This window comes from Hordeum vulgare, chromosome 4H (genome assembly GCF_904849725.1).
Source record: "Hordeum vulgare subsp. vulgare chromosome 4H, MorexV3_pseudomolecules_assembly, whole genome shotgun sequence".
Lineage (NCBI taxonomy): Eukaryota > Viridiplantae > Streptophyta > Magnoliopsida > Poales > Poaceae > Hordeum > Hordeum vulgare.
This window is the reverse complement of record NC_058521.1, coordinates 439759-467748: the sequence shown is the minus strand read 5'-3', so window position 1 is coordinate 467748 and position 27990 is coordinate 439759. Positions and strand designations below refer to the sequence as shown.

At 45.9% G+C, this 27990-nt stretch overlaps 3 protein-coding genes across 4 annotated transcripts; all 3 read right to left on the bottom strand.

The window, feature by feature from the left end:
- Positions 1–1514: 1514 nt before the first annotated feature.
- LOC123446799 (atherin-like) lies at positions 1515–3494 on the bottom strand. Of its 2 annotated transcripts, none has more exons than XM_045123342.1 (2): positions 3083–3494; positions 1515–2357 (listed from the first exon to the last, which is right to left on the bottom strand). In XM_045123342.1, the coding sequence occupies exons 1-2, from the start codon at positions 3245–3247 to the stop codon at positions 1557–1559; spliced, it is 966 nt and encodes a 321-aa protein (XP_044979277.1). In that variant the 5' UTR covers positions 3248–3494; the 3' UTR covers positions 1515–1556. The 2 variants fall into 2 exon arrangements, 1 of the variants encoding a protein (XP_044979277.1); XR_006631440.1 differs by lacking the exon at positions 3083–3494 and adding an exon at positions 2500–2868 and having other exon boundaries at positions 2275–2357.
- A 2669-nt stretch (positions 3495–6163) lies between these two features.
- On the bottom strand, positions 6164–8347 carry LOC123446798 (ATG8-interacting protein 2-like). Its single transcript, XM_045123341.1, has 3 exons — positions 8155–8347; positions 7298–8023; positions 6164–6576 (listed from the first exon to the last, which is right to left on the bottom strand). The coding sequence occupies exons 2-3, from the start codon at positions 7997–7999 to the stop codon at positions 6493–6495; spliced, it is 786 nt and encodes a 261-aa protein (XP_044979276.1). The 5' UTR covers positions 8000–8023; positions 8155–8347; the 3' UTR covers positions 6164–6492.
- Positions 8348–24816: 16469 nt separating this feature from the next.
- Positions 24817–26068, bottom strand: LOC123446796 (spidroin-1-like). The gene has a single exon (XM_045123340.1). It carries the CDS (start codon positions 25930–25932, stop codon positions 24952–24954), a length of 981 nt encoding a protein of 326 aa, XP_044979275.1. The 5' UTR covers positions 25933–26068; the 3' UTR covers positions 24817–24951.
- Positions 26069–27990: the final 1922 nt, after the last annotated feature.

The following is a 27990-nucleotide window of genomic DNA, read 5'->3' as shown; positions in this document are numbered from 1 at the left end:
AACAATCCCTTAGCGACCGGTTTACTATAGTGAACCAGTCTTTTTTGCACTGTTTCTTTCTTATTTGTATTGTTGTTGTTGTTTTCAAAAAAAATCATTCTATGTTCCTTTTTGTATTTCAATCGAACCGGTACTGTCCCACCATTCCTTTTTTATTCATTTTGTTCATTTATTTTGATTTGCGTTTCTTTGTTTTAATAAAGACTCACACTTCTAAAAGTTTGTTCACAATTTTTTAAAAAATCATTGCATTTGAATAGATATCATAAAATACAAATATTGACAATTTTAAAAATGGTATGGAAATTTGAAAAAAATGTGTCATTTTTCAAGATTGCTCAAAATGTCAAAACATAAACATTTTTTTAAAAGGTGAACCAAATTTGAAGCACAACACTTTTTGAATAATGGTAACAAATTAGGAATGAAGCCAATTTTTACAAGCAGCTCAACATTTTTTATTTTTTATTGTTACGTTTTCGTTCTTTTTTTTTTGTTAATTCATTTTTTCATTCTTGAAATTTATTATCTTGTTGAAACATGTTCAAAAAATTTAAATATTGTTTGGAATACCAAAATAATTGTTGAAGTAATTGTTTTAAGTTACAATTTTAAATTGTTTTCCCGTCAAATATTAAAATACCCTAAGATATGGCCTTCCAGATCGGACGATGACGGTACTGCGGTGCCGTTTCTCTCTTGGGAGCATGCTTTGTGGAGAAGCGTTGGATGACAGAGGCAGGAGGTGGAGCAGCTTCATCTTGCCCCGAGATTTGGTGGAGCTGTCAAGTCATGCCTGGCCGACAGGTGCTACACTGAGTCATGTCTGGTTGACACATGCTATGCACGACAATTCTTCCAGAATCTTTGCGTCTGGACGGATGAGCGCAGGGTGCTGGCGCTGTTTGGCGCCGTGATGGCGTCGATGGATGTTCGGACTGGCAAAGATGATACGGATCTCTCTCCTGAAGTTGGGTCAGTGGACCAATGATGATGACGGCTTTTAATGTGTGCATGTGGTGTGCGCTTTAGGTCTGCTGCATCGACCGTTGGTCCCGATACATTATGTGGATGGATTGACGATAACACCGATTTTAGATATGGGGAGTAAGAACACTTCTCATTATCGAGTGTATAGATGTGAATGATGGCTTTGGATGGTTTGATGTATATTTTTATCAGACATTTATAAAATAATTAATAAAGATGGTTGCATGCATCGATTGATACAGAGGCCGCGGGTTAAAAAAAAGAGGAAGTAGCACACTATAGATAGATGGAATTAACCCCCTCTCCTGGTCAAATATGTTGACATGCTACTGACCAAGTAGTGGTCACAATCTATTATTATCCGCTTGTTTATACTTTGTACATACATGAAGAAGAGAAGATTTGTACTGGAGATTTGTAGTACTACAAAAATTTTCTCTCTCTTATAACTGTTTTGCTGAAAGAAGAATGAGGTTAATCCTCCTACTAGTTAGCATTCAAGCAGAAGCACGAGTATTTGGTTGTTGCAGCCAAGAGCAGAGCAGGAAAAGTTTAGAGGTTTTGACTCAAATCTTAGCATGATGCTCGGCCGTGGGGAAGAAATGCCAGCTCTTGCCGTCTATGCCCTCCTCCGGCGCGGCGACACCACCATCGGCATTGCCGAACACGAACTCCCCGGCGCTATCGGGCACATCGTCGTCCTCTTGCTCTCTCGCGTCGGCGCCTTCACAGGAGGAGGTGACGGGGACGTGGCCGTCGAGAAGCGAGCCCTGCACGTTGCGCCGGTGCAGCTTCCGGAACAGTCGCGGCGAGGAGGGCGACGAAGGGGATCCCGCCTCCGGTCCCGGCGAGGCGAGGGGCGGTGCCGGTTGCCGCCGCAGCTGGTACGCCGCGTGGTGGAACAGCAGCTCGTGCCCGTCGTGGACGAAGCGCGCGAAGGGGACCTCGGGGGAGGACGGCCCGGTGGTGGCCGGGGGCGTGCGCGGCGCGGTGGACGGCTCGGTGGTGAGCGCGGAGTAGAGCACCGGCGGCGACACCAGCTGCTGCGGCCCGCGCGCGTAGGGCCCCACGGCGAACATGCTGGGCGAGCTCCCCGCCGTGCCGTGGAGGTCGAGGAGCACCGGCGACGGCGCCTCCGACTGGAAGAGCGAGGAGGCCGGCGACGAGGGCGGCGCCGCGAAGGCGAACACTGGCTGCGCCGGCGGGGCCTGGTGCACGTAGGCCGACGCGGATGCGGTGTGGGCGGCCGCGCGTGGCAAAGGCGTGTCGCCGTCTTCGTAGGCGGCGGCGATGACGCGGCGCGGGTGGCCGTGGTGGTGAGGCCGGAAGCAGAGCGTGGCCGACAGCCGCGACCACCACCGTTTCTTCTGGAAAGCAAAGCAGAGCAACTGTCAGTAACTTTTTAGCACTTGTGAGTTGTGAGGCAAAGCAATGTGAAGGAGTGAATCAATCAATCAATCAATCAATTATACTCGTACTATATGGTTGAGTGCACAAAATATATAACACCTGGTTAATTGGTTTGGCAGGCAGCCGAACAAAATGAGTGGCTCATGGATGATGCATGCAGGTGGAGAATTGACTCTCTATCCCTGGCTTGTTAGTTTCCACGTACAGTGATGCCATTGCCAATTGCCTAAAATTTGATCGAGATGAGTGGTGGAGGTAATAAGAGTGAGTGACTTTTGGCGCCAACAAGATGGCAACACATGCATGAACGCAGGAAATGTCAAAAGTAAACTGTGTGGATGGATACATCACACATACAACAGCAACTAGTAGCAAGCCAGCACCAGTAGTTTCATTCAGCACGTGCGGCAAAGGTAAGATAAGCCAAGCCAAGCAAACACACAACCGTGATCGAGGCTGAGATGTATGGTAGGCTAGGGCTAGGCACTGACCGACCGGACACTTCTGCTAGCTGCTACAGCCGGATTTGACAAAGCCAACCCCCTCAAACACGTCAAACACAAGCACGAATCAAGATAGGATCGATCGATGAAGGAACGACCAAGCTATCCTAGTACAGTATTAATTATTCTGCAAAAATACACCAAGATAAAAAGGGATGGATCGAACCAAACAAGCATACCGTAGCGGAGTCGGAGTCGTGGCCGTGGAGCTGTTCCTGCTGGAGATGGTGGAGCTGGGGTCGGAGGCCGTCGCTGCTCCTGGCGGCGGCGGCCAGAACGACGGCGGCCGCGTTCACCGTGTGCACGCTGCTGTTGCTGCCCTCCGCCTCTGCTGCCTGCTGCATCCTACCCCGTCTGCAGTCGATGTACTAACTAGCTAATCAATTAATTTATGATGCACGCATGGCAACAAGGAAGGATGCCTGCTAGTCCTAGCTGGAGCAGCAGGAGGAAGAAGAAGAAGAAGAAGAGCAGCTAATCGGTGGTGGTGGTTGATAAGGAAGTAAAGTAGCTGCATCCCCTCATGGTGAAGTGGTGAAGCCAGCAAGGAAAAATATATAGATAGATAGATGAAGCAAGGTGGAGGGAACGCGGTGTTGTCTTCTTCCTTTTCTTCTCCTCCGTTTGTCCCAAACGTACGTACGTACGTGTGGAGCAGGGCACCCATCGGCGCCGTCGCCATCGACAGGGAAAAGAGACGGTTTGATCGGGTCGTCAATCAATTGGCAAAGGTGAAGAAGCCACGACAAGCGCGCACGCTCGTGCACCATGACAACGACGCATCACGCATTATCTATCTATCTATCTATCTGTCTCACGCATCACCCACTATGCACCATTGCATTGCCCTCGCACGAGTATTTAACTAAGAACTATCACATTTCGTGAAAACGTGTTTAGAAACTATCATTTTACAAATTTATGCCGAAAACCATCACTTTTTTCTTAATCTGTGGCAAAACGCTACCATGTGAGAAGAGTTGGCGATTTGGCTCGTTTAAATCGGTTCATGACAAGGATGACCCGCATGAAAGTGCTGATGTGGCATAGTAGTCTTAGATTGAAGGTTATGTTTCTCGAGTCACCTCCCACTCTCATTCACACCACACTCTTGCCCTCTCACTGGCACTTCATGCTCTCCAACGGGAGACCCAAAGCCGCACCATGGTCGGCCTCACCTCTTCCAACATTGGCCTGAAATCGGGAATCCGGGCACCATTCTCCTTCTACACCACGCCGTGGGCAGCAGCCATTGCCCCTCCGAGCGCGCCGCCTCTGGACAATAGTCATTTTGGGTGCGACGGCGGCAGTCGTGGCCCGTACGTTTTTTTTACCTTCATATGAGGGTTTCTCCCCTTGCTCAGGGCAAGGCGAGCGGAGCGTGACTCAACTCAAGGCACCACCAATCTCGATGGAGGAGTTTCTTAATATGGTCACTCGACAATTGTCGTGTCGTGTGCTCGGGACCCTGACGTTCGTTGCCGATGGCATTTGATGATGCCTCTCTCACTCAGAGACGCGAAGTCTCGAAAAGAAGAATAGTTGGTGCAATATTACTATGCCAAACGAGCTGAATTATAGGCTTTCACACCGTTTTATAATAGATATAACAAGTATGTATATAGGCATCATGTTTATAAACAAGTAGATAGTCACAAATGTAAATAACTGAATTTACGTTCGTGGGGGTGTTTGGAAAAGGTTTGACCAAATAGACACCCAAATCGTCATTTGTTTATGACATGGATGCGCCGTGCACTTGAGTTGATCCATGCATACCATATGTTGACCCGTTCTAGTGGCATACTAGCTAGCTGGAGTGCTGACCTGGTCATGCATGCACGAGCACGACCAGGTCAAACTTTTTTTTGGGCCAGGTTACTTTTTTAATTAGGGCCAACTAGACTGCAAGGTATAGATGTGAACATACTTATATTTCGCTGTCTACATGCCTTTCAATTAGGGCCGGCCGGGGCGTACAACACACAAACATAGTACTACGGAGTAGTACTATTATGACAGTAGATCACCTTCAACGGCGTACAACATACGTACAAACACACCACGCATAATATTACACTCATCTGAATAACACTGTGTTGTCCATGAGTATATTAGGACTGTTTACACGCTATGATTGCACTATTTAATTGTCTGGCACTTACATAATTAACAAACTAGTACTTTCTCTGTTCCTAAATACTTGTTGTCGGAAAGAACTAGACTAGACTAGTTCTCTTCAACAATAAATATTATGGTACAGAGATAGTAGTATACTATCTAGCTCTATATGTTTGATGTTGATGGATACCCAACTCAACAACAATCCATCTCTATAGTACCGGACACAAACGCACACACACCTACAACCGTGCAAAAAAAATAATTGCTCAATGATCTTCTACACCAACCTTTTGGCTCTTACTACCCCCGTAGTTTAATTTAACAAGTTTTTGCAGTTTAACTTGAAGCACAAAAACGTTTTATATCAAAGTTTAAACTTTTAAAATGTCCTATAGTATTAAATTACAGAGGTAGCACACATCACCACGTAACCTGTCTGCCAAACAGATGTCAACAGATCCCGTCCATTTCATGTATACCTGGTCAATGATCTTCTAACAAGAAATATACTCTCTGCTTGCTTGATCACGCTTTATTTTACAAGCACCACACGTTTTAGCTAGCAAGATGGAATTAACCAATACTACTGCTCGCCCATAAATATCTCTGATTAACTACTACCACTCCACTTGCATATCAGTGTTAGTAGAAAGATTCACCACACCCTTTTCGTCATCACCATCGGTCCAAGTCATCATCAACTTCTTACTTAGCTAGCACACACGCTAAAGTTTTTCGTCAAAATTGGTCGAATAATCACGAAATTATTGGCAACAAACTTGATTTATTGACCTACCTGTAAAACAAAATTGGGGGGCGAAATGACTAGGTGTTATATTCACTCTATATTGTCAAGGACAATTTGTTGTTATACTCAGAATTTCTTAAGGCAGTTTTTTTTTTGTCAATTTTTCTTACAAGTAGGACAATAAGTCAAGTTTGTTCGCAAAAAAGTTTCAAAGATTTATGACTTTCTCTTGAATTGCCAAAAAACGTCCGTGAAATAGTTTATAGGGTTCATCTATCACCAGGTTCACAGGGGCATTTTCCGTTCAAAAACGGGTTATATTAAGGCACAACAACAAAGGGAAGGTAGTACTTATCACCACATGTCCACATCACCTGCGCGCCAAACAGAAGCCAACAAAACCGCATTCATCTCATATACAATATGCTTGATGATCTTCTAAGAAGAATTATATATCTCTGTTTGCTTAAACACACTTTATTTGACAAGCACCACTCTAGCTAGCAAGATGGAATTAACCAATACTACTGCTCAACCATAAATATCTCTGATTAACTACTACCACTCCACTTACATATAACAGTAAGTAGAAAGATTCATCACACCATTTTCGTCATCATCATCGATCGAAGTCATCATCAACTTCTTAGCTACCACACTAGTTTTTCATCATCATCGTCATCGTCAGCAACATACTATGCAGCTTGTGTACTTAATTTACCCTTGCTGAGCGACAGGGCTTCCACCACCAAGCATGCCGACTTTCACCTGACCAAGTGGCTCACTCACGCAGCTTATCTTCTGAAATAATTTTACAATGGCAAAAAAAAAGGATGTTATAGGTTCAGGTAATTTCAGTGGAATTCTTGGTTGCAAATGTATTGCTGTAGTAATAATCATCATTAGCATTACTTAGTGTCAAAATTGTATCTAGGCTACACAACACAATTATGCTAGTGTGGTGGTGTATTTGGCTAGCTAGCACACAGATGAGATGTGAGCCTCACTTGCACAAACTCCAGGGTTTTCTCTCAGTCACCGTGCAGCTGAGATCTTGTGAAATAATTAATTTCCCACAGCAAAGAGAGAGAAAAAAGTGATGTTATCATAGATTTTGAATCCATAACCGGTGCAAAATTGCAACAAGCAAGGGCTGTGCGCAAAGTAGAAGTAATTCCCCGGGTCATTGGCAAGCAAGCATATACTACTACTCTACTACATACAGCGGAATGATGCAGGACTACCCTAGTGCTCTAGCTTACTATTCACTGTCCTGACATTTCATTGCAACTCTTGGTTGCACGTGTATTACTATTGCTCCAGTGCTAATCATCAGCGGCTTGGTGTCAATCAGTCTACAAATCTTGGTACTTACTTGGTTTCAATCAGAATCAGCAATTGGTATTTCCTCATCATGTGTCTATCCTATCTAGCTACTCAATGATAATGGTATGTAATGTAATTAAGCAGCAGAAAAAACAGAGTTGTTGGTCTAAAACAGAGCGGAGTTTGTAGGTACTACCTGGGTTTGGCCGAATTCAGGGACAGGGGCAGGGCGGAGGTTGTCCTCCTCCTGAATCTGCAGCTTGCCGGCGACGAAGACGAAGCGGAAGGCGAGGGGCTGCGTGCCGTCGCTGCGCGGGAAGGAGAAGGTCTTCTCCCACCAGGCCTGAGCGGCATTGCAGTTGCAAGCGCCCACTCCTCCTCCGCCGGAAGGAGCAGCCGCCGTGGCGTCGTCAGGAAGGGCAGAAGAACCCACAGCAGCAGCGTCAGGAAGAGAGCAGGGCATGGTGGTTTGCTGCGGCTCCTCCCCTCCTCCTCCTTCTTCCTGCGGGCCACTGCCGGCGGGACTAGCAAGAACCGGCGCATCGTCCCAGTAGTTTTGTGGGCAGGGCATGTTGAGGTTGAGACCGTCGGCGTCAGCGTCCGGCACGGCAGGGTCGTCGGATTCTAATTCTTGGCCTCCGGTATTCTCAAGAAGATGGGTACTACTAAAAAGTGGCTCCTTCTTTGGCAGATTGAAGTGCTGGGACATGAACAAGTGTGGAGGGGGAGCAGGAGGATTTGGGACAAGAAGAAGAGGGGGAAGCTCTGTCTCTGTCTCTGTGTTGTGGAGGGGGTGGAGGAGGGTCGGTGGCGGTGGCGGTGGCGAGGTTGGTCCTCCTGGTGCGGCGGCGTAGGTGGAGGCCGTGAGCGACACCACCTCCCAGTCGCTGCCCGCCATTTCCTCCTTGTTGCTTGGTGTGGCCTGTGGGATTGATTATACAGATGCAGAGGAACAGAGGCGCTGGCTGTCAGATTCTAGTGCATGGATGGATCCATTCATCTATGAGCAGAAGAAGAAACCTACAAGAATGGAGGGGAGGTCGCCTAAATTACCTGCCGGAGAGTCGTCGCCGGCGAGAGGAGAGGAGAGAGGCGATGGCTTTGGCTTGGCCGAGAAGCAAAGCAGAGCAGAGAGGAAGAGGAAGAGGAAGAAGTGGATGGATGGATAGATGAGAGATAGGGACGGACGGTTTCCTTGCTTGCTTCCTTGCGTGGCGTGGGTGGGCAGTTGAGTGAAACAAGTCCCAAACTTATCACACACACCAACCTCTCGTCAGGTAACATCATGAATTGGATATTATTTTTTTAACTCCAAGTACTGCCAAGCAAATCTCACCAAACGATCCGTGCTAGTCGGCCCGGCCCGACATCCCCATGACACGGGCTAATCGTGCTCGGGCCACTCACGAGCACGCCGTGGGCCGCCACCCCGAGCCCGCGTGCCAGCACGGCATGACACGATTAGCGTTGGCCGGCCCGTGACACGGCACGGCACGCCTCGGGCGATGGGAGCGGCCGGCCGTTGGAGCGGGGCAGGGCGCGAGGCGGCCAACGGGCTGGGGTGGGACCGCGGGAGGGAGGAGGCGCGGGAGAGGGTGGGTTTAGGAGGGAGATTATGAGGGCTTAGGAGGGATTTTTGATTTTTTTTGGTCTGTTTTAAAAATAAATAAATAATCAAATGGGTCAGCGTGCCCCAGCGTACCGCGGGCTGTGCTTGGGCCTGGACCCCGGACACGCAGGCCGGCACGGTACGACCCGTTTAATAAACGTGCTCTGACGAGGCGTGTTCTGTAGTGCCGGGCATGAATATGACGGGCCGTGCCGTTTGGCCAGGTATGCTGCCAAGTGGGCCCAACTACCCAACCTCTAAGTAGGTGGGTCCATCGGGTCAGGATCCTCCGCTGTAGTGCACGGTGCAGTACAATCGTTACCATGTGAACCGGCTCCATGTGTCATCCGCACTAACCGGCCCAACCATACATCAGTTCTTCTTTCTCTTCTATGTGGTATCTGTCTATCAATAATGCTAAATTTACGGACACATTTTACAGAGTTTTACGAACTCGGAATTGTGCGTTTTTCTAATTGGCCATCCCCTGAATTTCACTGATGAGGCTCTGCATCTTAATCAATTCCGGCCAATCAACGTTAAGGAGCCTGTAAATCCCCCGTAAAAGTCCGTACGTCTAGCAAAGTCCCTCTATCGATTATTATTGTTGGACAACGCTACACCCACGAACTTTTTTTACGGAATCAACTTACGGGCTTCTGTGGCATTGTTTGGTTGACGTGTGCGTATGCAATCAGATACGAAGTATTTCATTCATTTTGCTTAAACACATGGGATTGCTTGCTTTTGTTTGCTGGGCTTCAATCACTGTTTGACAGTAGGAATTTATTGCTCTCGACATATTTTATTCTTTCAGCTTAGGTTCATCAACTCATACTTTTGACTTAATTACTCACTTCATAACACTTTTAACTTTGAACCAATGATCCGTTTGTAGATCTATATTCATCGCATTTAAATATTTAAAACAAGAAAAAAATTAGACAGGGTTTGAACAAGTTCAAAATTCAACTGGATACAATAATGGGACTTAGACCCTGTTTGTTTCATAAGAGGGTGTTCGTTTCCAGGGACTTAGAGGTTGTTTGTTTCCAGGGACTTATTGGTTTTGGGACTTAAAAAAATCCCTATAAGTCCCACCTAAACCAAACACTAGGGACTTATTAAGACTTATTATGGTTAATTGAGACTTATGAAATAAGACTCTCTAATAGAAGCTTATTGGGACTTATTTTCTCGTCCATAACGCTCGCACCGCCTGCCCGGATCGCTCCAGGGACAGGACGACGCTCGCACCGCCCGCCGCCGGCCGCCCGCCCCGTCGCCGCCCGCCGCCGGCCGCCCGCCCCGTCGCCGCCCGGCCGCCGGCCCGCCCAGACGCCGCCCCGCCGCCCGCTCGCCCCGACGCCGCCGCCCCGCCGCCCGCTCGCCCCGAGGCCGCCGCCCCGCCGCCCGCCCGCCCCGACGCCGCCGCCCCGCCGCCCGCTCGCCCCGACGCCGCCGCCCCGCCGCCCGCCCGTCCCGACGCCCGCCCGCCTCGACGCCGCCGCCCCGCCGGCCGCCCGCCCAGCCGCCTCCCGCCCCGACGCCGCCCGGCCGCCGCCTCGTCTCCCTAGTTCATTTGCAGGTTCGCTAGTTCATCCACAGTACTCGACTTGATCGCTAGTTCATCTGCAGGTGCAACATGGACTTATAAGTCCCCCTAAACAAACAGGTAGGGACTCGGGACTTATAAGTCCCTGTAAACAAACAGGTAGGGACTTATGACTTATAAGTTGGGACTTAAAAAAGTCCCAGGACTTATGAAACAAACAGGGCCTTATTGGTTTTGGGACTTAAAAAAGTCCCTATAAGTCCCACCTAAACCAAACACAAGGGACTTATTGGGACTTATTATGGTTAATTGGGACTTATGAAATAAGACTCTCTAATAGGAGCTTATTGGGACTTATATTCTGGTCCCATAACGCTCGCACCGCCTGCCCCGATCGCTCCAGGGACAGGACGACTCGACGCTCGCACCGCCCGCCCCGTCCTTGCCCGCCCCGTCGCCGCCCGGCCGCCGGCCCGCCCAGACGCCGCCCCGCCGCCCGCTCGCCCCGACGCCGCCGCCCCGCCGCCCGCCCCGACGCCGCCCGGCCGCCGCCCGGCCGCCGCCTCGTCTCCCTAGTTCATCTGCAGGTTCGCTAGTTCATCTGCAGGTTCATATTTTCTGCTGGCTGGTTATATTGATTGGCACATCTAATTATTCATTGTCCCATATATATCCTGGTATGCTACCTACGTCTCAGCTTGATCGAGTACTGCATTAGGGCTGTTGAATTTTTGCTAACACATGTAGCAAACTGTGATCGGTGCACTCACTCATACATCCATTGCAAGTTAATAATCAATTCTTGCACATGATAATATTTCTAGTTTGCTGTTGACAATTAGGCTGATGATGATTCATATTAACTGCAGGTTACCGCGCCATGGCTGATGAGGATCCCTGCGTCCGAGGTGACCGTACCATGGCTGATGAGGAGGACGAGCAGATGCCTTTTTTGTCTCAGTTCTCATCCGCCGGTGGAAATCTCGGGAGGGGAATGGGTTTCGGGCGTTCCTTGGATCTCAACAGCAACGTCGACGATTTCCCGGAATTGGGCTCGTACCAGCAACTCCTCTTCGACCAGTCGGCTGGTCATGGCCTTCCTCCGATCGGACCTGGTCGTGGTAGGCCCATGCCCCAGGGCAGAGGAGGTCGCAGCCGGTCTCTGAACATCAGAGGTCGAGCCGGCTCTCACCTGCGTCCGTTCGTCGCCCAGGCCGTAGCTGCCGTTGAGGGGGCGTCATAGGCCGTGGGAGGACCGTGTCGCAGGTCACCGGGCGCGGCGTAGGTCGAGCCAATGCGTCCTCATCTGTCGGCACTAGAGGAAAAACTGCGGGGAAGCAACGTGTGTCGTCAACTGCTGCGTCTTCAGAAGATGTCGACGGGAATGAAGGCTTTGAAGATGAAGATGACAACAATGGTTTTGGAGAGGTAACTTTTTAAATTGTGTATATAGTTCTTTTTTTGTATCAGCGTTAAAATTCATCTTTTTTTTGTGCTAGCTAATTGTGTGAACTTGTTGTTTTTGGTTTGAAATGTCTACTTGTTATTTATGTTCGAATTGTGCACTTGTTATTTTTGTTTAGAAAACCATTGCAAAGGCCGATTGGACAGACGCGCATATTACTTTCTTTTGTAACATCGCCTGTGAGGAAGCTAGGGATGGGCACTGTGTGAATGGTGTTTGGACAAGTAGAGCATACAATAACATGAAGAAAAAAATTTATCAGCGTGTGGGCCTCCTGCATAGTACCAAGCAATTCAAAAGTTGCATTGCTAGACTCAAGAGCTACTATACTGCTTGGGTGTGGTTGGGGCAGCAAACTGGTTGTGGCCGAACTGGAGATGGAGCTATAACCGCATCAAATGAGTGGTGGAAAAAAATAATTAAGGTACATACATTATTTTTCCAATTACATCTGAATTGCTCACACTTGTTTACATTATTCAGCCTTGTACTAATTATCTAACTAATGATGCAGGAGAGACCAGATGTCAGAAAATTCAAGGGTGGCAATCCTGAGTATTTGGATATGCTAATAGAGCTATTTCAAGGTGTGGCAGTTGATGGATCATCAGCTTATGTGCCCTTAGATGAAGATGATGAAGAAGAATATGATGTTGCCGATGATGGAAATGAGGAGAGTCCAATGAGCACCACGAGCAAGAAGAGGGGGAGCAGCGGCGGTGAACAGTCAGCTTCAAGCCCAGGAAAGAAACACAAGAGCCCAATGGTGAAACTAATGACAGGGCTCATCAATACTATTAACAGTGATAACACTTCTGACATGATCACTGAATATGCAAACAAAAGGCAGGAAGCAAAGGACAAGGCAAGAGAGAAGAAATCAAACAACACTAAGGAATCCATTACTCATTGTCAATTGTTGGCAGTTAAATGTGGTGCAGAAGAAACAAGTGTTGAGTACTTCATGGCGACTCAACTTTTTGCAGATGAGGCAAACAAAGTCATATTTGAGAACATTTCAACTAATGAGGCTAGGCTGACTTGGTTGAAGAGGTTGTGCATGATGAAGAAGTTGTACTAGTGTACTAGTTATCTTGATTGTCCTTTTTAATAGAACTATGTAATGGACTTGTGTTGTGTGACCTTGTTAAATGACCATTCCATGTTCAAGTGTTTAATTTGCACGTACTAATGTTTTCAAGTTCCAGAGGTGGTGCATGATGAATAAGTTGTACTAATGTTTGCATGTTTCAGGATGATGACAACAGTGTTGATGGAATAAGCAGTGATGATGGGAGCAGCAGTGATGACGAAGCACTGATGTTGTTCATGCACCAAAAAAGAAAGAGAAGAATGATGCAGATGGCCTGCATGATTGGTATGTACCACTTGGACTCTTACTGTAACAAAGGACCTAGAAGAGTACCAATAGAGTCTGGGCATGACTGGGTTATGACAACACTACACAACGAAATGGCCTGTTACAACATGTTTAGAATGCACAGACCAGTGTTTGAGAAATTGTATAGTGTGCTTGTTGATTCCTATGGTTTAAAGTCCACTAAAAGAATGTCATCAGTTGAGTCTCTAGGCCTGTTTTTATGGATAGTAGGTTCCCCTCAATCTGTAAGACAAGCAGAAAACAGATTTGTTAGGTCATTGGAGACAATTGTAAGGAAGTTTGATAAGGTTTTGGCATGTCTGATCAAGCTTGTGTTGGAAATATGCCCTAGAGGCAATAATAAATTAGTTATTATTATATTTCTTAGTTCATGATAATCGTTTATTATCCATGCTATAATTGTATTGAATGAAGACTCATTTACATGTGTGGATACATAGACAAAACACCGTCCCTAGCAAGCCTCTAGTTGGCTAGCCAGTTGATTGATGATAGTCAGTGTCTTCTGATTATGAACAAGGTGTTGTTGCTTGATAACTGGATCACGTCATTGGGAGAATCACGTGATGGACTAGACCCAAACTAATAGACGTAGCATGTTGATCGTGTCATTTTGTTGCTACTGTTTTCTGCGTGTCAAGTATTTGTTCCTATGACCATGAGATCATATAACTCACGGACACCGGAGGAATGCTTTGTGTGTATCAAACGTCGCAACGTAACTGGGTGACTATAAAGATGCTCTACAGGTATCTCCGAAGGTGTTCGCTGAGTTAGTATGGATCGAGACTGGGATTTGTCACTCCGTGTGACGGAGAGGTATCTCGGGGCCCACTCGGTAATACAACATCACACACAAGCCTTGCAAGCAATGTGACTTAGTGTAAGTTGCGGGATCTTGTATTACGGAACGAGTAAAGAGACTTGCCGGTAAATGAGATTGAAATAGGTATGCGGATACTAACGATCGAATCTCGGGCAAGTAACATACCGAAGGACAAAGGGAATGACATACGAGATTATATGAATCCTTGGCACTGAGGTTCAAACGATAAGATCTTCGTAGAATATGTAGGATCCAATATGGGCATCCAGGTCCCGCTATTGGATATTGGCCGAGGAGTCTCTCGGGTCATGTCTACATAGTTCTCGAACCCGCAGGGTCTGCACACTTAAGGTTCGACGTTGTTTTATGCGTATTTGAGTTATATGGTTGGTTACCGAATGTTGTTCGGAGTCCCGGATGAGATCACGGACGTCACGAGGGTTTCCGGAATGGTCCGGAAACGAAGATTGATATATAGGATGACCTCATTTGGTTACCGGAAGGTTTTCGTGCATTACCGGAAAAGTTTCGGGCTCATCGGTAGTGTACCGGGAGTGCCGGGAGGGGTGCCGGGGACCATCGGGAGGGGTGTCACGCCCCAAGGGGTCTCATGGGCTATGGGAAGAGATAAACCAGCCCCTAGTGGGCTGGAATAAGTTCCCACTAAGGCCCATAAGGTTTGAGAAGGAAAAAACACAAGCTGGAAAGAGTTTCCTAGTGGGAAGGTGGAATCCTACTCCAAGTAGGATTGGAGTAGGACTCCTCCACCTCCAATTTCGGCCAACCCTTGAGGGTTTGAGGCTGCCTCTTCCCTCCCCCTCCCTCCTATATATACTGAGGTATTAGGGCTGATTTGAGACAACTTTTCCACGGCAGCCCGACCACATACCTCCACGGTTTTTCCTCTAGATCGCGTCTCTGCGGAGCTCGGGCGGAGCCCTGCTGAGACAAGGTCATCACCAACCTCCGGAGCGCCGTCACGCTGCCGGAGAACTCTTCTACCTCTCCGTCTCTCTTGCTGGATCAAGAAGGCCGAGATCATCGTCGAGCTGTACGTGTGCTGAACGCGGAGGTGCCGTCCGTTCGGTACTAGATCGTGGGACTGATCGCGGGATTGTTCGCGGGGCGGATCGAGGGACGTGAGGACGTTCCACTACATCAACCGCGTTCTCTAACGCTTCTGCTGTACGGTCTACGAGGGTACGTAGATCACTCATCCCCTCTCGTAGATGGACATCACCATGATAGGTCTTCGTGCGCGTAGGAAATTTTTTGTTTCCCATGCGACGTTCCCCAACAGTGGCATCATGAGCTAGGTTCATGCGTAGATGTCTTCTCGAGTAGAACACAAAAGGTTTTGTGGGCGGTGATGTGCGTTTTGCTGCCCTCCTTAGTCTTTTCTTGATTCCGCGGTATTGTTGGATTGAAGCGGCTTGGACCGACATTACTCGTACGCTTACGAGAGACTGGTTTCATCGTTACGAGTAACCCCCTTTGCTCAAAGATGACTGGCAAGTGACGGTTTCTCCAACTTTAGTTGAATCGGATTTGACCAAGGAGGTCCTTGGATGAGGTTAAATAGCAACTCATATATCTCCGTTGTGGTGTTTGCGTAAGTAAGATGCGATCCTACTAGATACCCCCGGTCACCACATAAAACTTGCAACAACAAAATTAGAGGACGTCTAACTTGTTTTTGCAGGGTATGCTTGTGATGTGATATGGCCAACGATGTGATGTGATATATTGGATGTATGAGATGATCATGTTGTAATAGAAATATCGACTTGCACGTCGATGGTACGGCAACCGGCAGGAGCCATAGGGTTGTCTTTATAACTAACGTTTGTGCTTGCAGATGCGTTTACTATTTTGCTAGGACGTAGCTTTAGTAGTAATAGCATGAGTAGCACGACAACCCCGATGGCGACACGTTGATGGAGATCATGATGATGGAAATCATGGTGTGACGCCGGTGACAAGAAGATCGTGCCGGTGTTTTGGTGATGGAGATCAAGAAGCACGTGATGATGGCCATATCATGTCACTTATGAATTGCATGTGATGTTAATCCTTTTATGCACCTTATTTTGCTTAGAACGACGGTAGCATTATGAGGTGATCTCTCACTAAAATTTCAAGACGAAATTGTGTTCTCCCCGACTGTGCACCGTTGCTACAGTTCTTCGTTTCGAGACACCACGTGATGATCGGGTGTGATAGACTCAACGTTCACATACAACGGGTGCAAAACAGTTGCGCACGCGGAACACTCGGGTTAAGCTTGACGAGCCTAGCATGTGCAGACATGGCCTCGGAACACATGAGACCGAAAGGTCGAGCATGAATTGTATAGTTGATATGATTAGCATAGAGATGCTTACCACTGAAACTATTCTCGACTCACGTGATGATCGGACTTGAGATAGTGGATTTGGATCATGTACCACTCAAATGACTAGAGAGATGTACTTTTTGAGTGGGAGTTCTTAAGTAATATGATTAATTGAACTAATTGTCATGAACATAGTCTAATGGTATTTGCGAATTACGATGTAGCTTGCGCTATAGCTCTACTGTTTTTATATGTTCCTAGAGAAAATTTAGTTGAAAGTTGATAGTAGCAAACTTTGCAGACTGAGTCTGTAAAACCGAGGATTGTCCTCGTTGCTGCACAGAAGGCTTATGTCCTTAATGCACCACTCGGTGTGCTGCACCTCGAGCGTCGTCTGTGGATGCTGTGAACATCCGACATACACGTTTCTGATTACTACACAATAGTTCAGTGCAAGATACTTAATGGCTTAGAAGCAAGGCGCCGAAAACGTTGTAAAACGTCACGGAACATAAGTGATGTTCTAAAGAGATGAAATTGTGATTTCATGCTTGTGCCCTTGTTAAGAGGTACGAGACCTCCAACAAGATTCTTTGTCCACAAAGTAAAAGAGAAAAGCTCAATCGATGAGCGTGTGCTCAGATTGTTTGAGTACGACAATCACTTGAATCAAGTGGGAGTTAATCTTCCAGATGAGATGGTGATGGTTCTCCAAAAGACACTGCCACCAAGCTGTGAGAGCTTCGTGATGAACTATAACATATTGAGGATAGATACAATGATCCTTGAGCGATTCGTGATGTTTGACACTGCGAAAGTAGAAATCAAGAAGGAGCGTCAATAGTTGATGGTTTGTAAAACCACTAAGTTTCAAGAAAGGCAAGGGCTAGAAGGGATACTTCGTGAAACGGCAAAACAGTTGCTGCACTAATGAAGAGACCCAATATTAAACCCAAACCCGAGACTAAGTGCTTCCGTAATGAGGGGAACAATCACTGAGGCGGAGCAACTCAAGATACTTGGTAGATAAGATGGCTGGCAAAAGTCGAAAGAAGTGTATTTGATATACATGATGTTGATGTGTACTTTACTAGTACTCCTAGTAGCACGAGGGTATTGGATACCAGTTCAGTTGCTAAGTGATTAGTGACGCGAAATGAAAGCTACGGCATAAACGGAGACTAGCTAAAGGCGAGGTGACGATACGTGTTGGAAGTGTTTCCAAGATTGATATGATCAAACGTCGCACGCTCCCTCTATCATCGGGATTGGTGTTAAACCTAAATAATTGTTATTTCGTGCTTGCGTTAAACATGAACATGATTGGATCGTGTTTATTGCAATACGATTATTCATTTAAAGAGAATAATGGTTACTCTATTTTCTTGAATAATCACCTTCAATGGTTTATTGAATCTCGATCGTAGTGTTACACATGTTCATGATATTGGTACCAAAAGATACGAGTTGATGATGATAGTACCACTTACTTGTGGCACTGCCGCTTAAGTCATGTTAGTATAAATTGCATGAAGAGGCTCCATGCTGATGGATCTTTGTACTCACCTGATTTCGAATCACTAGTGACATGCAAATCATACCACATGAGCAAGGCCTTGTTTTCATTGAGATGAAATAAGATAGTAACTTGTTGAAAGTGATACATTTTGATGTATGCAGTCCAATGGGTGCTGAGGCACGTAGTGGATATCATTATGTTCTTACTTCACTGACGATTTGAGTAGATACAGGAGTATTTACTTAATGAATCACAAGTCTGAAATGTTGAAAAGTTCAATTCCGTTTCAGAGTGAAGTTCGTCGTAACAAGAGGATAAACTGTCTACGATATGATCATGGAAATGAATATCTGAGTTATGAGTTTTGGTACGCAGTTAAGACAATGTGGAAATTGTTTCGCAGTTCATGCCACCTGGAACATCATAGTGTGATGATGTGTCTGAACGTCATAGCCACGCACTATTTGGTATGGTGCATACTATGATGTCTCTTATCGAATTACCACTATCGTTTATGGGTTATGCATTAGAGACAACCGCACTCACTTTAAATAGGGCACCGCGTATTTCCGTTGAGATGACACAGTATAGACTGAGGTTTAGAGAAATCTAAACTGTCGTTTCTTGAAAGTTTGGGGCTTCGACACTTATGTGAAAAAGTTTCAGTCTGATAAGCTCGAACCCAAAGCGGATAAATGCATCTTCATAGGATATCCAAAACAGTTGGGTACATCTCCTATCTCAGATCCGAAAGCAAAGTGTTTGTTTCTAGAAACGGATCCTTTCTCGAGGAAAGGTTTCTCTCGAAAGAATTGAGTGGGAGGGTAGTAGAACTTGATGAGGTTATTGAACCATCACTTCAACCAGTGTGTAGCAGGGTGCAGGAAGTTGTTCCTGTGGCGCCTACACCAATTGAAGTGGAAGCAGATGATGGTGATCATCAAGCATCGGATCAAGTTACTACAAGCCTCGTAGGTTGACAAGGTCGCATACTACTACAGAGTGGTACGGTAACCCTGTCTTGGAGGTCATGTTGTTGAGCAACAGTGAACCTATGAGTTATGGAGAAAGCGATGGTGGGCCCAGATTCTGACAAATGGCTGGAAGCCATGAAATCCGAGAGAGGATCCATGTATAAAACAAAGTGTAGACTTTGAAAGAACTACTTGATGGTCATAAGACTATTGAGTAAAGATGGATCTTTAAAAGAAGACAGACGATGATGGTGATAAGTCACTATTAAGAAAAGCTCGACTTGTCGCAAAGATGTTTTCGACAAGATCAAACAGTTGACTATGATGAGACTTTCTCACTCGTAGCGATGCTAAAGGTCTGTTGGAATTATGTTAGTTGTTGATGCATTATTTATGAAATATTGCACGTAGGATGTCAAAACATTGTTTTCTCGACGGTTTCCTTGAGCAAACATTGTATGTGATACAACCAGAAGGTTTTGACGATCCTAAAGATACTAACAAGTATGCAAGCTCCAGTGATCCTTCAATGGACTGGTGCAAGCATCTCGGAGTTGGAATATACACTTTGATGAGATGATCAAAGATTTTGGGTTTGTACAAGGTTTATGAGAAACTTGTATTTCCAAAGAAGTGAGTGGGAGCACTATAGAATTTCTGATAGGTATATGTGGTTGACATATTGTGGATCAGAAGTAATGTAGAATTTCTGTAAAGCATACAAGGTTGTTTGAAAGAAGTTTTCAAAGGAGTACTTGGATTACGCTACTTGAACGTTGAGCATCAAAGATCTATGGAGATAGATCGAAAGCGCTTAATAGAAGTTTCAACAAGATGCATGCCTTGATAAGTTTTTGAAAGAGTTCAAAATAGACCAGCAAAGAAGGAGTTCTTGGTTGCGTTGTGAGGTGTGAATTTGAGTAAGACTCAAAACCCGACCACGGCAGAATAAAGAGAATAGACGAAGGTCGTCTTCTATGCCTTAGCCGTAGAATCTAAAGTATGCCATGCTGTGTACCGCACCTGAAGTGTGCCTTGACTCAAAGTATGTTGAGAGGTACATAGAGTGATCCATGATTGAATCACTAGCAACGGTCAAAATTTATCCTTAGTAACTAATGGACTAAGGAATTTTTCTCGATTATGGAGGTGGTTAAAGAGCTCGTCGTAAAGGGTTACGTCGATGCAAGCTTTGACACTAATCCGAATAACTATGAGTAGTGAAACGGATTCGTATAGTAGAGTAGATATTTGGAGCATTTCCGAATAGCACGTAGTAGCAGCATCTATAAGATGACATAAATATTTGTAAAGAACGCACGGATCTGAAAGTTTCAGAACCGTTGACTGAAACCTCTCTCACGAGCAAGACGTGATCAGACCCCATAACTATATGGGTGTTGGATTCGTTGGAATCACATGGTGATGTGAACTAGATTATTGACTCTAGTGCAAGTGGGAGACTGTTGGAAATATGCCCTAGAGGCAATAATAAATTAGTTATTATTATATTTCTTAGTTCATGATAATCGTTTATTATCCATGCTATAATTGTATTGAATGAAGACTCATTTACATGTGTGGATACATAGACAAAACACCGTCCCTAGCAAGCCTCTAGTTGGCTAGCCAGTTGATTGATGATAGTCAGTGTCTTCTGATTATGAACAAGGTGTTGTTGCTTGATAACTGGATCACGTCATTGGGAGAATCACGTGATGGACTAGACCCAAACTAATAGACGTAGCATGTTGATCGTGTCATTTTGTTGCTACTGTTTTCTGCATGTCAAGTATTTGTTCCTATGACCATGAGATCATATAACTCACGGACACCGGAGGAATGCTTTGTGTGTATCAAACGTCGCAACGTAACTGGGTGACTATAAAGATGCTCTACAGGTATCTCCGAAGGTGTTCGCTGAGTTAGTATGGATCGAGACTGGGATTTGTCACTCCGTGTGACGGAGAGGTATCTCGGGGCCCACTCGGTAATACAACATCACACACAAGCCTTGCAAGCAATGTGACTTAGTGTAAGTTGCGGGATCTTGTATTACGGAACGAGTAAAGAGACTTGCCGGTAAATGAGATTGAAATAGGTATGCGGATACTAACGATCGAATCTCGGGCAAGTAACATACCGAAGGACAAAGGGAATGACATACGGGATTATATGAATCCTTGGCACTGAGGTTCAAACGATAAGATCTTCGTAGAATATGTAGGATCCAATATGGGCATCCAGGTCCCGCTATTGGATATTGACCGAGGAGTCTCTCGGGTCATGTCTACATAGTTCTCGAACCCGCAGGGTCTGCACACTTAAGGTTCGACGTTGTTTTATGCGTATTTGAGTTATATGGTTGGTTACCGAATGTTGTTCGGAGTCCCGGATGAGATCACGGACGTCACGAGGGTTTCCGGAATGGTCCGGAAACGAAGATTGATATATAGGATGACCTCATTTGGTTACCGGAAGGTTTTCGTGCATTACCGGAAAAGTTTCGGGCTCATCGGTAGTGTACCGGGAGTGCCGGGAGGGGTGCCGGGGACCATCGGGAGGGGTGTCACGCCCCAAGGGGTCTCATGGGCTATGGGAAGAGATAAACCAGCCCCTAGTGGGCTGGAATAAGTTCCCACTAAGGCCCATAAGGTTTGAGAAGGAAAAAACACAAGGTGGAAAGAGTTTCCTAGTGGGAAGGTGGAATCCTACTCCAAGTAGGATTGGAGTAGGACTCCTCCACCTCCAATTTCGGCCAACCCTTGAGGGTTTGAGGCTGCCTCTTCCCTCCCCCTCCCTCCTATATATACTGAGGTATTAGGGCTGATTTGAGACAACTTTTCCACGGCAGCCCGACCACATACCTCCACGGTTTTTCCTCTAGATCGCGTCTCTGCGGAGCTCGGGCGGAGCCCTGCTGAGACAAGGTCATCACCAACCTCCGGAGCGCCGTCACGCTGCCGGAGAACTCTTCTACCTCTCCGTCTCTCTTGCTGGATCAAGAAGGCCGAGATCATCGTCGAGCTGTACGTGTGCTGAACGCGGAGGTGCCGTCCGTTCGGTACTAGATCGTGGGACTGATCGCGGGATTGTTCGCGGGGCGGATCGAGGGACGTGAGGACGTTCCACTACATCAACCGCGTTCTCTAACGCTTCTGCTGTACGGTCTACGAGGGTACGTAGATCACTCATCCCCTCTCGTAGATGGACATCACCATGATAGGTCTTCGTGCGCGTAGGAAATTTTTTGTTTCCCATGCGACGTTCCCCAACAGCTTGCAAAAGACATCATCAGGCCAATAGATCGTCAATTCAGGACTGTGCATTTAAAATTAAGATCTAGAAAGTATGCACCGTTTATGGATAATTGCATTGGTGCAATAGATGGTACACACATACAAGTTGTGGTACCAGTTGCCACTGCTGCCCAGCATAGGAATAGACATAAGGAGAAGAGTCAGAATGTGATGTGTGTGTGACTTTTATATGAGATTCACATTTGTCCTAGCTGGTTGGCCAGGATCAGTGCATGACATGAGGGTCTTCAATGATGCCCGATCCAGATTTGATGACAAGTTTCCAAAACCTCCACCTAATAAGTTCTATCTTGTCGACTCAGGGTACCCAAATAGACCGGGTTATCTTTCACCATACAAGGGTTTAACCTATCATTTCCAGGAGTACCGTGATGGCACAATGCCTAGAGGAAAAAAGGAACACTTCAATTTCACCCATTCTTCACTTAGAAATGTCATCGAGAGGTGTTTTGGAGTCCTGAAGAACAAGTGGAGGATTTTGTTTCACTTGCCTAGTTATCCACAGCAGAAACAAAGCAAAATAATTGTGGCTTGCATTGCATTGCACAATTTTATTAGACAAAGCCAACTCGCCGATATAGATTTCGACTTGTGTGATCAAGATGAAAATTATGTACCATTGTCTATGCCAACGACTACAACAAATGATTCAACAAATGAGATGGACAGTGCTGCTATGAATCAATTCAGAGCTTGGGTCGCTGATGGGTTGTGGTCCTTGAAACAACAATGATATGAAGAAGTGTTCTTCGCTTCTGTAATTTCTGTTATCTCGGTTGTTATGTACTTTGTCTTATTTTGGTTCTTATGAACAAGTGTTAATTCGTTTGTATGAACAAGTGTTATGAACAATTATTATTTCGGTTGTCACTATTCTGCAATTCATTTGTATGATCCAGGGTTATGTGAACAAGTGTATTTTATTAAATGCAACATGGACTTATAAGTCCCTGTAAACAAACAGGTAGGGACTCGGGACTTATAAGTCCCTATGAACAAACAGGTAGGGACTTATGACTTATAAGTTGGGACTTAAAAAAGTCCAAGGACTTATGAAACAAACAGGGCCAACTTATAAGTCTTGAGTTTCTATCTGTTTGTTTACAGGGACTTATAAGTCCCGAGTCCCTACCTGTTTGTTTACAGGGATTTATAAGTCCATGTTACCCCTAATAATAAAACACTTGTTCACATAACCCTTGTTCATAACCCTCCCATGTTCAGAGACCGGCTGCGACCTCCTCCGCCCTGGGGCACGGGCCTCCCACGACCAGGTCCAACCGGAGGAAGGCCATGACCGGCCGACTGGTCGAAGAGGAACTAAGAGAACTGAGAGAAGAAGGGGATCTGGTCCTCCTCATCATCGGCCATGGCGGGGGCGGTTGAGGGTGCCGGCGGTGGCGGCGATTGGAGCGAGGCGGGGAAGGAACGAGGCGAGGAGGCGGGGAACGAGCGAGGCGGGGTAGGTGCGGGGCGATGCGGGGTAGGTGCAGGCCGATCGATAAGTCCCAATAAGTTCCTCCCTGAGATTCTTTTTTGATAAGTCTCAAATGACCACTATAAGTCCCTATAAGTCCCTCCTGTTTGGTTTAGATGGGACTTATAGGAACTTTTTTAAGTCCCTGAAAACAAACACCCTCTTATATATATGCTCTTATATGTCTTTCGAGGTAGCCTTTTGACCAATGATAAAATTATTAATATCATGAGAAGTATGACATTAAAATTATAACGTCACAAACTCCTTTAACATAGGAATTGGAGCTGTGCTTTTTGTGACATGCATGCCATATGATATTGTGGATGGAGAGCGTATACCGGATGGTAAAATAATGAAACATGCAAAAGAAAATGCACAAAAGCAATAATGACAAGATGTAAAATAGTCGTGCCACATAAATGAAATCGTATAAAAAAATTATGAAAATAACACCTTTAAAACTCAGCCCAACCATGAAAGATGATTTGACAAAATGATATGAAAAATTATTTCAAGACTCCAAAAATAGAAACGAAACCTCAAGTGAAATAGTACCCGATATCGGGAATAAAAAAAACAATGAAAACTTGCAGCGAACAAATAATTTGAATTTGAAAAGAAAAATCAACCGTGTCCAAAATTGATCTTGTTTCGAAAATTTAAATATCATGAATACTAATATCCAAACGGTTTGTCTATCGGATATGTTGTGTACAAGATATAATTGATACAAACTATGAAATCAGATTGAATAGCATAGGATGCATGTGATGTAATATTATTGTTTTACTTCAACCTTCCCCCTAGTCACTAGTCTCTGTCGTGGGTCCTGCTAGTTGTTCCACATGCCAGATAGGTGGGTCCTGCGAGTTGTCCCACATGTCAGAGAGGTGGGTAAGAAAATTAGCTGAATTGAAGGAAAGAGAAGATAGTGTGATATTGCCGTAATAAAGCAACAGATGCACACATTTTTAATTAAAATATGTGGCATCCAACTACTTGATTGAAACCGAGACCGCTAGAAAAATCACTCACACTCGCATCTATCTTATCGGCTTCCACTACAAGTTGTGTCGCTCCATCGTCATCAACTTGCGTCCATTGCAAGGAAGAAGAAACAAAGATTTTGTGGTGGAAGCCGCCATTGCAAGTTGCACCAAGAAATTCAACACCGATTCTCATCGACATGCATAGATGGAGATTAACAAAACTATGCATTGAACAATTGTCTAAATTTCAACTTTAAAATATCTTTCTTTTCAACTCTCGGAATGATCATGCATGCAGCAACGAAAACATAAAAGATTCATTCATTCATTCATGGCCTCCCTTCAGATCCATGCATTCATCACTTGCTAGGCTAGGCTAGTAGTCGTCGTCGCCGCCGTAGTCGCCGTACCCACCGCCGTACATGTCCTCCTCCACGCGCTCCGTCACGCGGTCCTCGATCTTGTTCTCCACGTAGCTCGCCCCGCCCGCCAGCGCCAGCCCGCCCAGCACGCCCGCCGCCGCGCCCACCGCCAGCCCGCCCGCCATCCCCATCCCCTTCTTCTTCTTCCCGCCGCTCTGGTCCAGGGCCACGCCCGTCGTCCCGTACCCTGCTCCCTGAGCCGGCTGCGCCGCGCCGTAGGCCGGAGCAGAGGACCCGTACGCACCAGCTGCTCCCTGAGGAGGAGGAGGCGCGGCGCCGTAGGGCGCTGGAGCGGATCCGTACGGTGCTGCGGCCTGCGGAGGCGGCGCCGTGGAGCCGTAGCCCGGGTACCCCGACGGAGGCGCCGCCGCGGCAGCGTACGCGCCGTAGCCTCCAGCCCCTGCCGCGGCGCCGTAGCCTCCAGCTCCAGCACCGGCACCGTACCCACCACCGTAGGCATCGCGGGAGGAGCCGTACCCCGCGGGCGCCGGGTAGGCGCCAGGGTTGGGGTCGTAGTACCTGGCCGGCTCCCTGACGGCGACGCGGACGTCAAGCTTCCCCTGCGGCCGCCCCGATGGCCGCTTGAGCTTCAGGTTCCTGGAAACCTTGCCCCCGACGCCGGCGTCGTCGACGACGTCGCGGAGCGGGAGGCGGGCGGAGCCGACGAGGGGCTTCACGCCCTCGGGGGCGTTGGCGTGGACGATGTCGAGGTAGAGCACGGCGTCCTGGAGGCGGCTTGCGGGGGGCAAGGGGACGACGACCTTGTCGTCCCAGGTGGGGTTTTCGCCGTTGTCGAGGTCGACACGGGTGGAGCAGCGGGCGCCGGCGTCGATCCAGAGCACGGCGTAGGGCTTGAGGTCGCCGTTGCGCCAGTTGACGTTCTTGAGGTCCCGCGCCGCGCCCACGGTCACCTCCACCTCGTACCGCGAGCCCATCTTCGCCTTGTCCTTGGTCTTGCTAGGATGGTGGTGGTTGTTCTCCGGCGAGGCGGCGTGGGAGATGACGATGGGCTACGGTGGTGGTGGAGTGGGTGGGTGCCGGTGGACGGTGGCGACGGCATAAATAGGCGAGATAGAGAGCGCGTGCGGGGCGGGGCGGGGCGGCTCGGGCCGGGCGCGTCTCCACTGGGGATGGATGGTGGGGCCGCAGCCCGCCATGTTTGACTGGAAAGTGGGTCCGGCCTCAACTATTCAATGCTTTTAGGTGCGGATGCATGCGGTGCGGTTGGGGTCAACGGTCTTATTTTCTTTGTATTTTTCTTGGCACGGCGTCGAGGGAGGGTCCTAAGTACGTTGTCATGACAAAAACAAATATTTGGCATATCCTATCTCTATCTTCGGAGTACTATCTAGAAGAATTCTTATTACTTAGGGTCGAAGGGATTGCACAACATTTATTTATTTAATTAGAAGGTGGCATACAGAAATTAATGAGTAGCTACCCGAATTGGATCCTTCAAATTAATGAGTACTAGTACTGGCATATCCTATCTTTGTTTTTAGAAATATATTATATTACTCCCTCCATTTATAGATATAGAAGTTTGTTTAGATATATTTTATTAAAAACTGCATACAAAGTAAAATAAGTGGATTTATATTTTAAAATTTAAAATGTGTCTATATAAATTCATGTGTAGTCCGTTAGTGAATTTTTTAAAAATATTTATATTTATAAATGAAAGGAATATTACTCAGGCTCGAAGGGACTGCACATGATTTAATTAGGATACATGCTAATATTACAGTTAAGAAATTAAAAGAAAAGTTCACTTCCAAGATTCTCTTCGGTCCTAAGTAATACGTATGTACGTGATAAATATGATTTTACTAGCGCATGGACTAGAATGAGTAAATGGATGAATGAGTAGTTCCTAACTGGATTGGATTCTTCCAAATTAAGTCTAGTTTGAGTGATGAGAATTTTCAAGTTTGAACAACCTGACTGTAATATTTTTTTTTAAACAATTGGCCCTTTAAATGAAAGCAATGCATTGCATGACCAATTCAATTCCTTTTTTTCAAAAACTTGCATTGATAATGATCATTGTTGGAGTCAATCTTGATGACCAGCTGGGCTGGGCCACGCCCACTAAAGTGGTGGGACTTTGATGTCACGATGGCCCAAATACCCATCGAACAAGTTGATGGCATATCTATCTTGATCGGGCTACTTCACATTTAGGCCTGACCCACACACATGTAAAGCATGCTATCACACATACACATATACAGAAAAATTATTATTACTTAGGATCGAAGGGATTGCACAACATCTATTTAATTATTATTAGGAGGTGACATGCAGAAATTAAGGAGCACAATGAATGAGTAGCTACCCGAATTGGATCCTCCAAATTAACACTGAACATACATACTAGTACTGCCATATCATATCTTTGCTTCTAGATATACATTACTCTCTCCGTTTTAAATATATATATTTTTTGGATATTTGATTAGGAACTACATACAAAGTAAAATAAATAAATCTTTATTTTAAAAAATATATATATATATACAGTCGTATGTAATTCGCTAATCAAATCTTTAAAATAATTTATATTTATGAACAGAAGGAGTATTACTCGGGCTCGAAGGGACTGCACAAGATTTAATTAGGATACATCCAAATAATACAATGAAGAAACTAAAAGAGTAGTTCACCTCTGTAATCTCTTCAGTCCTAAGTAATATGTATTCCCTCCGTCCGAAAATACTTGTCATAGAAATATATGTATCTAGACTTATTTTAGATATAGATATATCCATTTTATTCATTTCAACGCAAAGTACTTTCGGACGGAGGAAATACATAATAAATATGGTTTTGCGGAAATGTCATAGCGAGACACTACTAAAATTCCAAAATAAATGATGATCTATCCCATTTAGTGACGAATTTTTTTAATATTACATGATTAAATCTTGTATAACACAGAAAAAAATACAAATTGTTCATCATAATAATATATTAATGAAAAAAATGATCGC

Bases quoted from the DNA above. Each gene is read 5' to 3' on its own strand.
- LOC123446799 (XM_045123342.1), bottom strand. From the start codon at position 3,247: ATGCAGCAGGCAGCAGAGGCGGAGGGCAGCAACAGCAGCGTGCACACG. The intron at 2,358-3,082 runs GTATGCTTGTTT...TTTGCTTTCCAG, and splicing joins ACGACTCCGACTCCGCTACG to AAGAAACGGTGGTGGTCGCG.
- LOC123446798 (XM_045123341.1), bottom strand. From the start codon at position 7,999: ATGGCGGGCAGCGACTGGGAGGTGGTGTCGCTCACGGCCTCCACCTAC. The intron at 6,577-7,297 runs GTAGTACCTACA...AAATTATTTCAG, and splicing joins CTGAATTCGGCCAAACCCAG to AAGATAAGCTGCGTGAGTGA.
- LOC123446796 (XM_045123340.1), bottom strand. From the start codon at position 25,932: ATGGGCTCGCGGTACGAGGTGGAGGTGACCGTGGGCGCGGCGCGGGAC.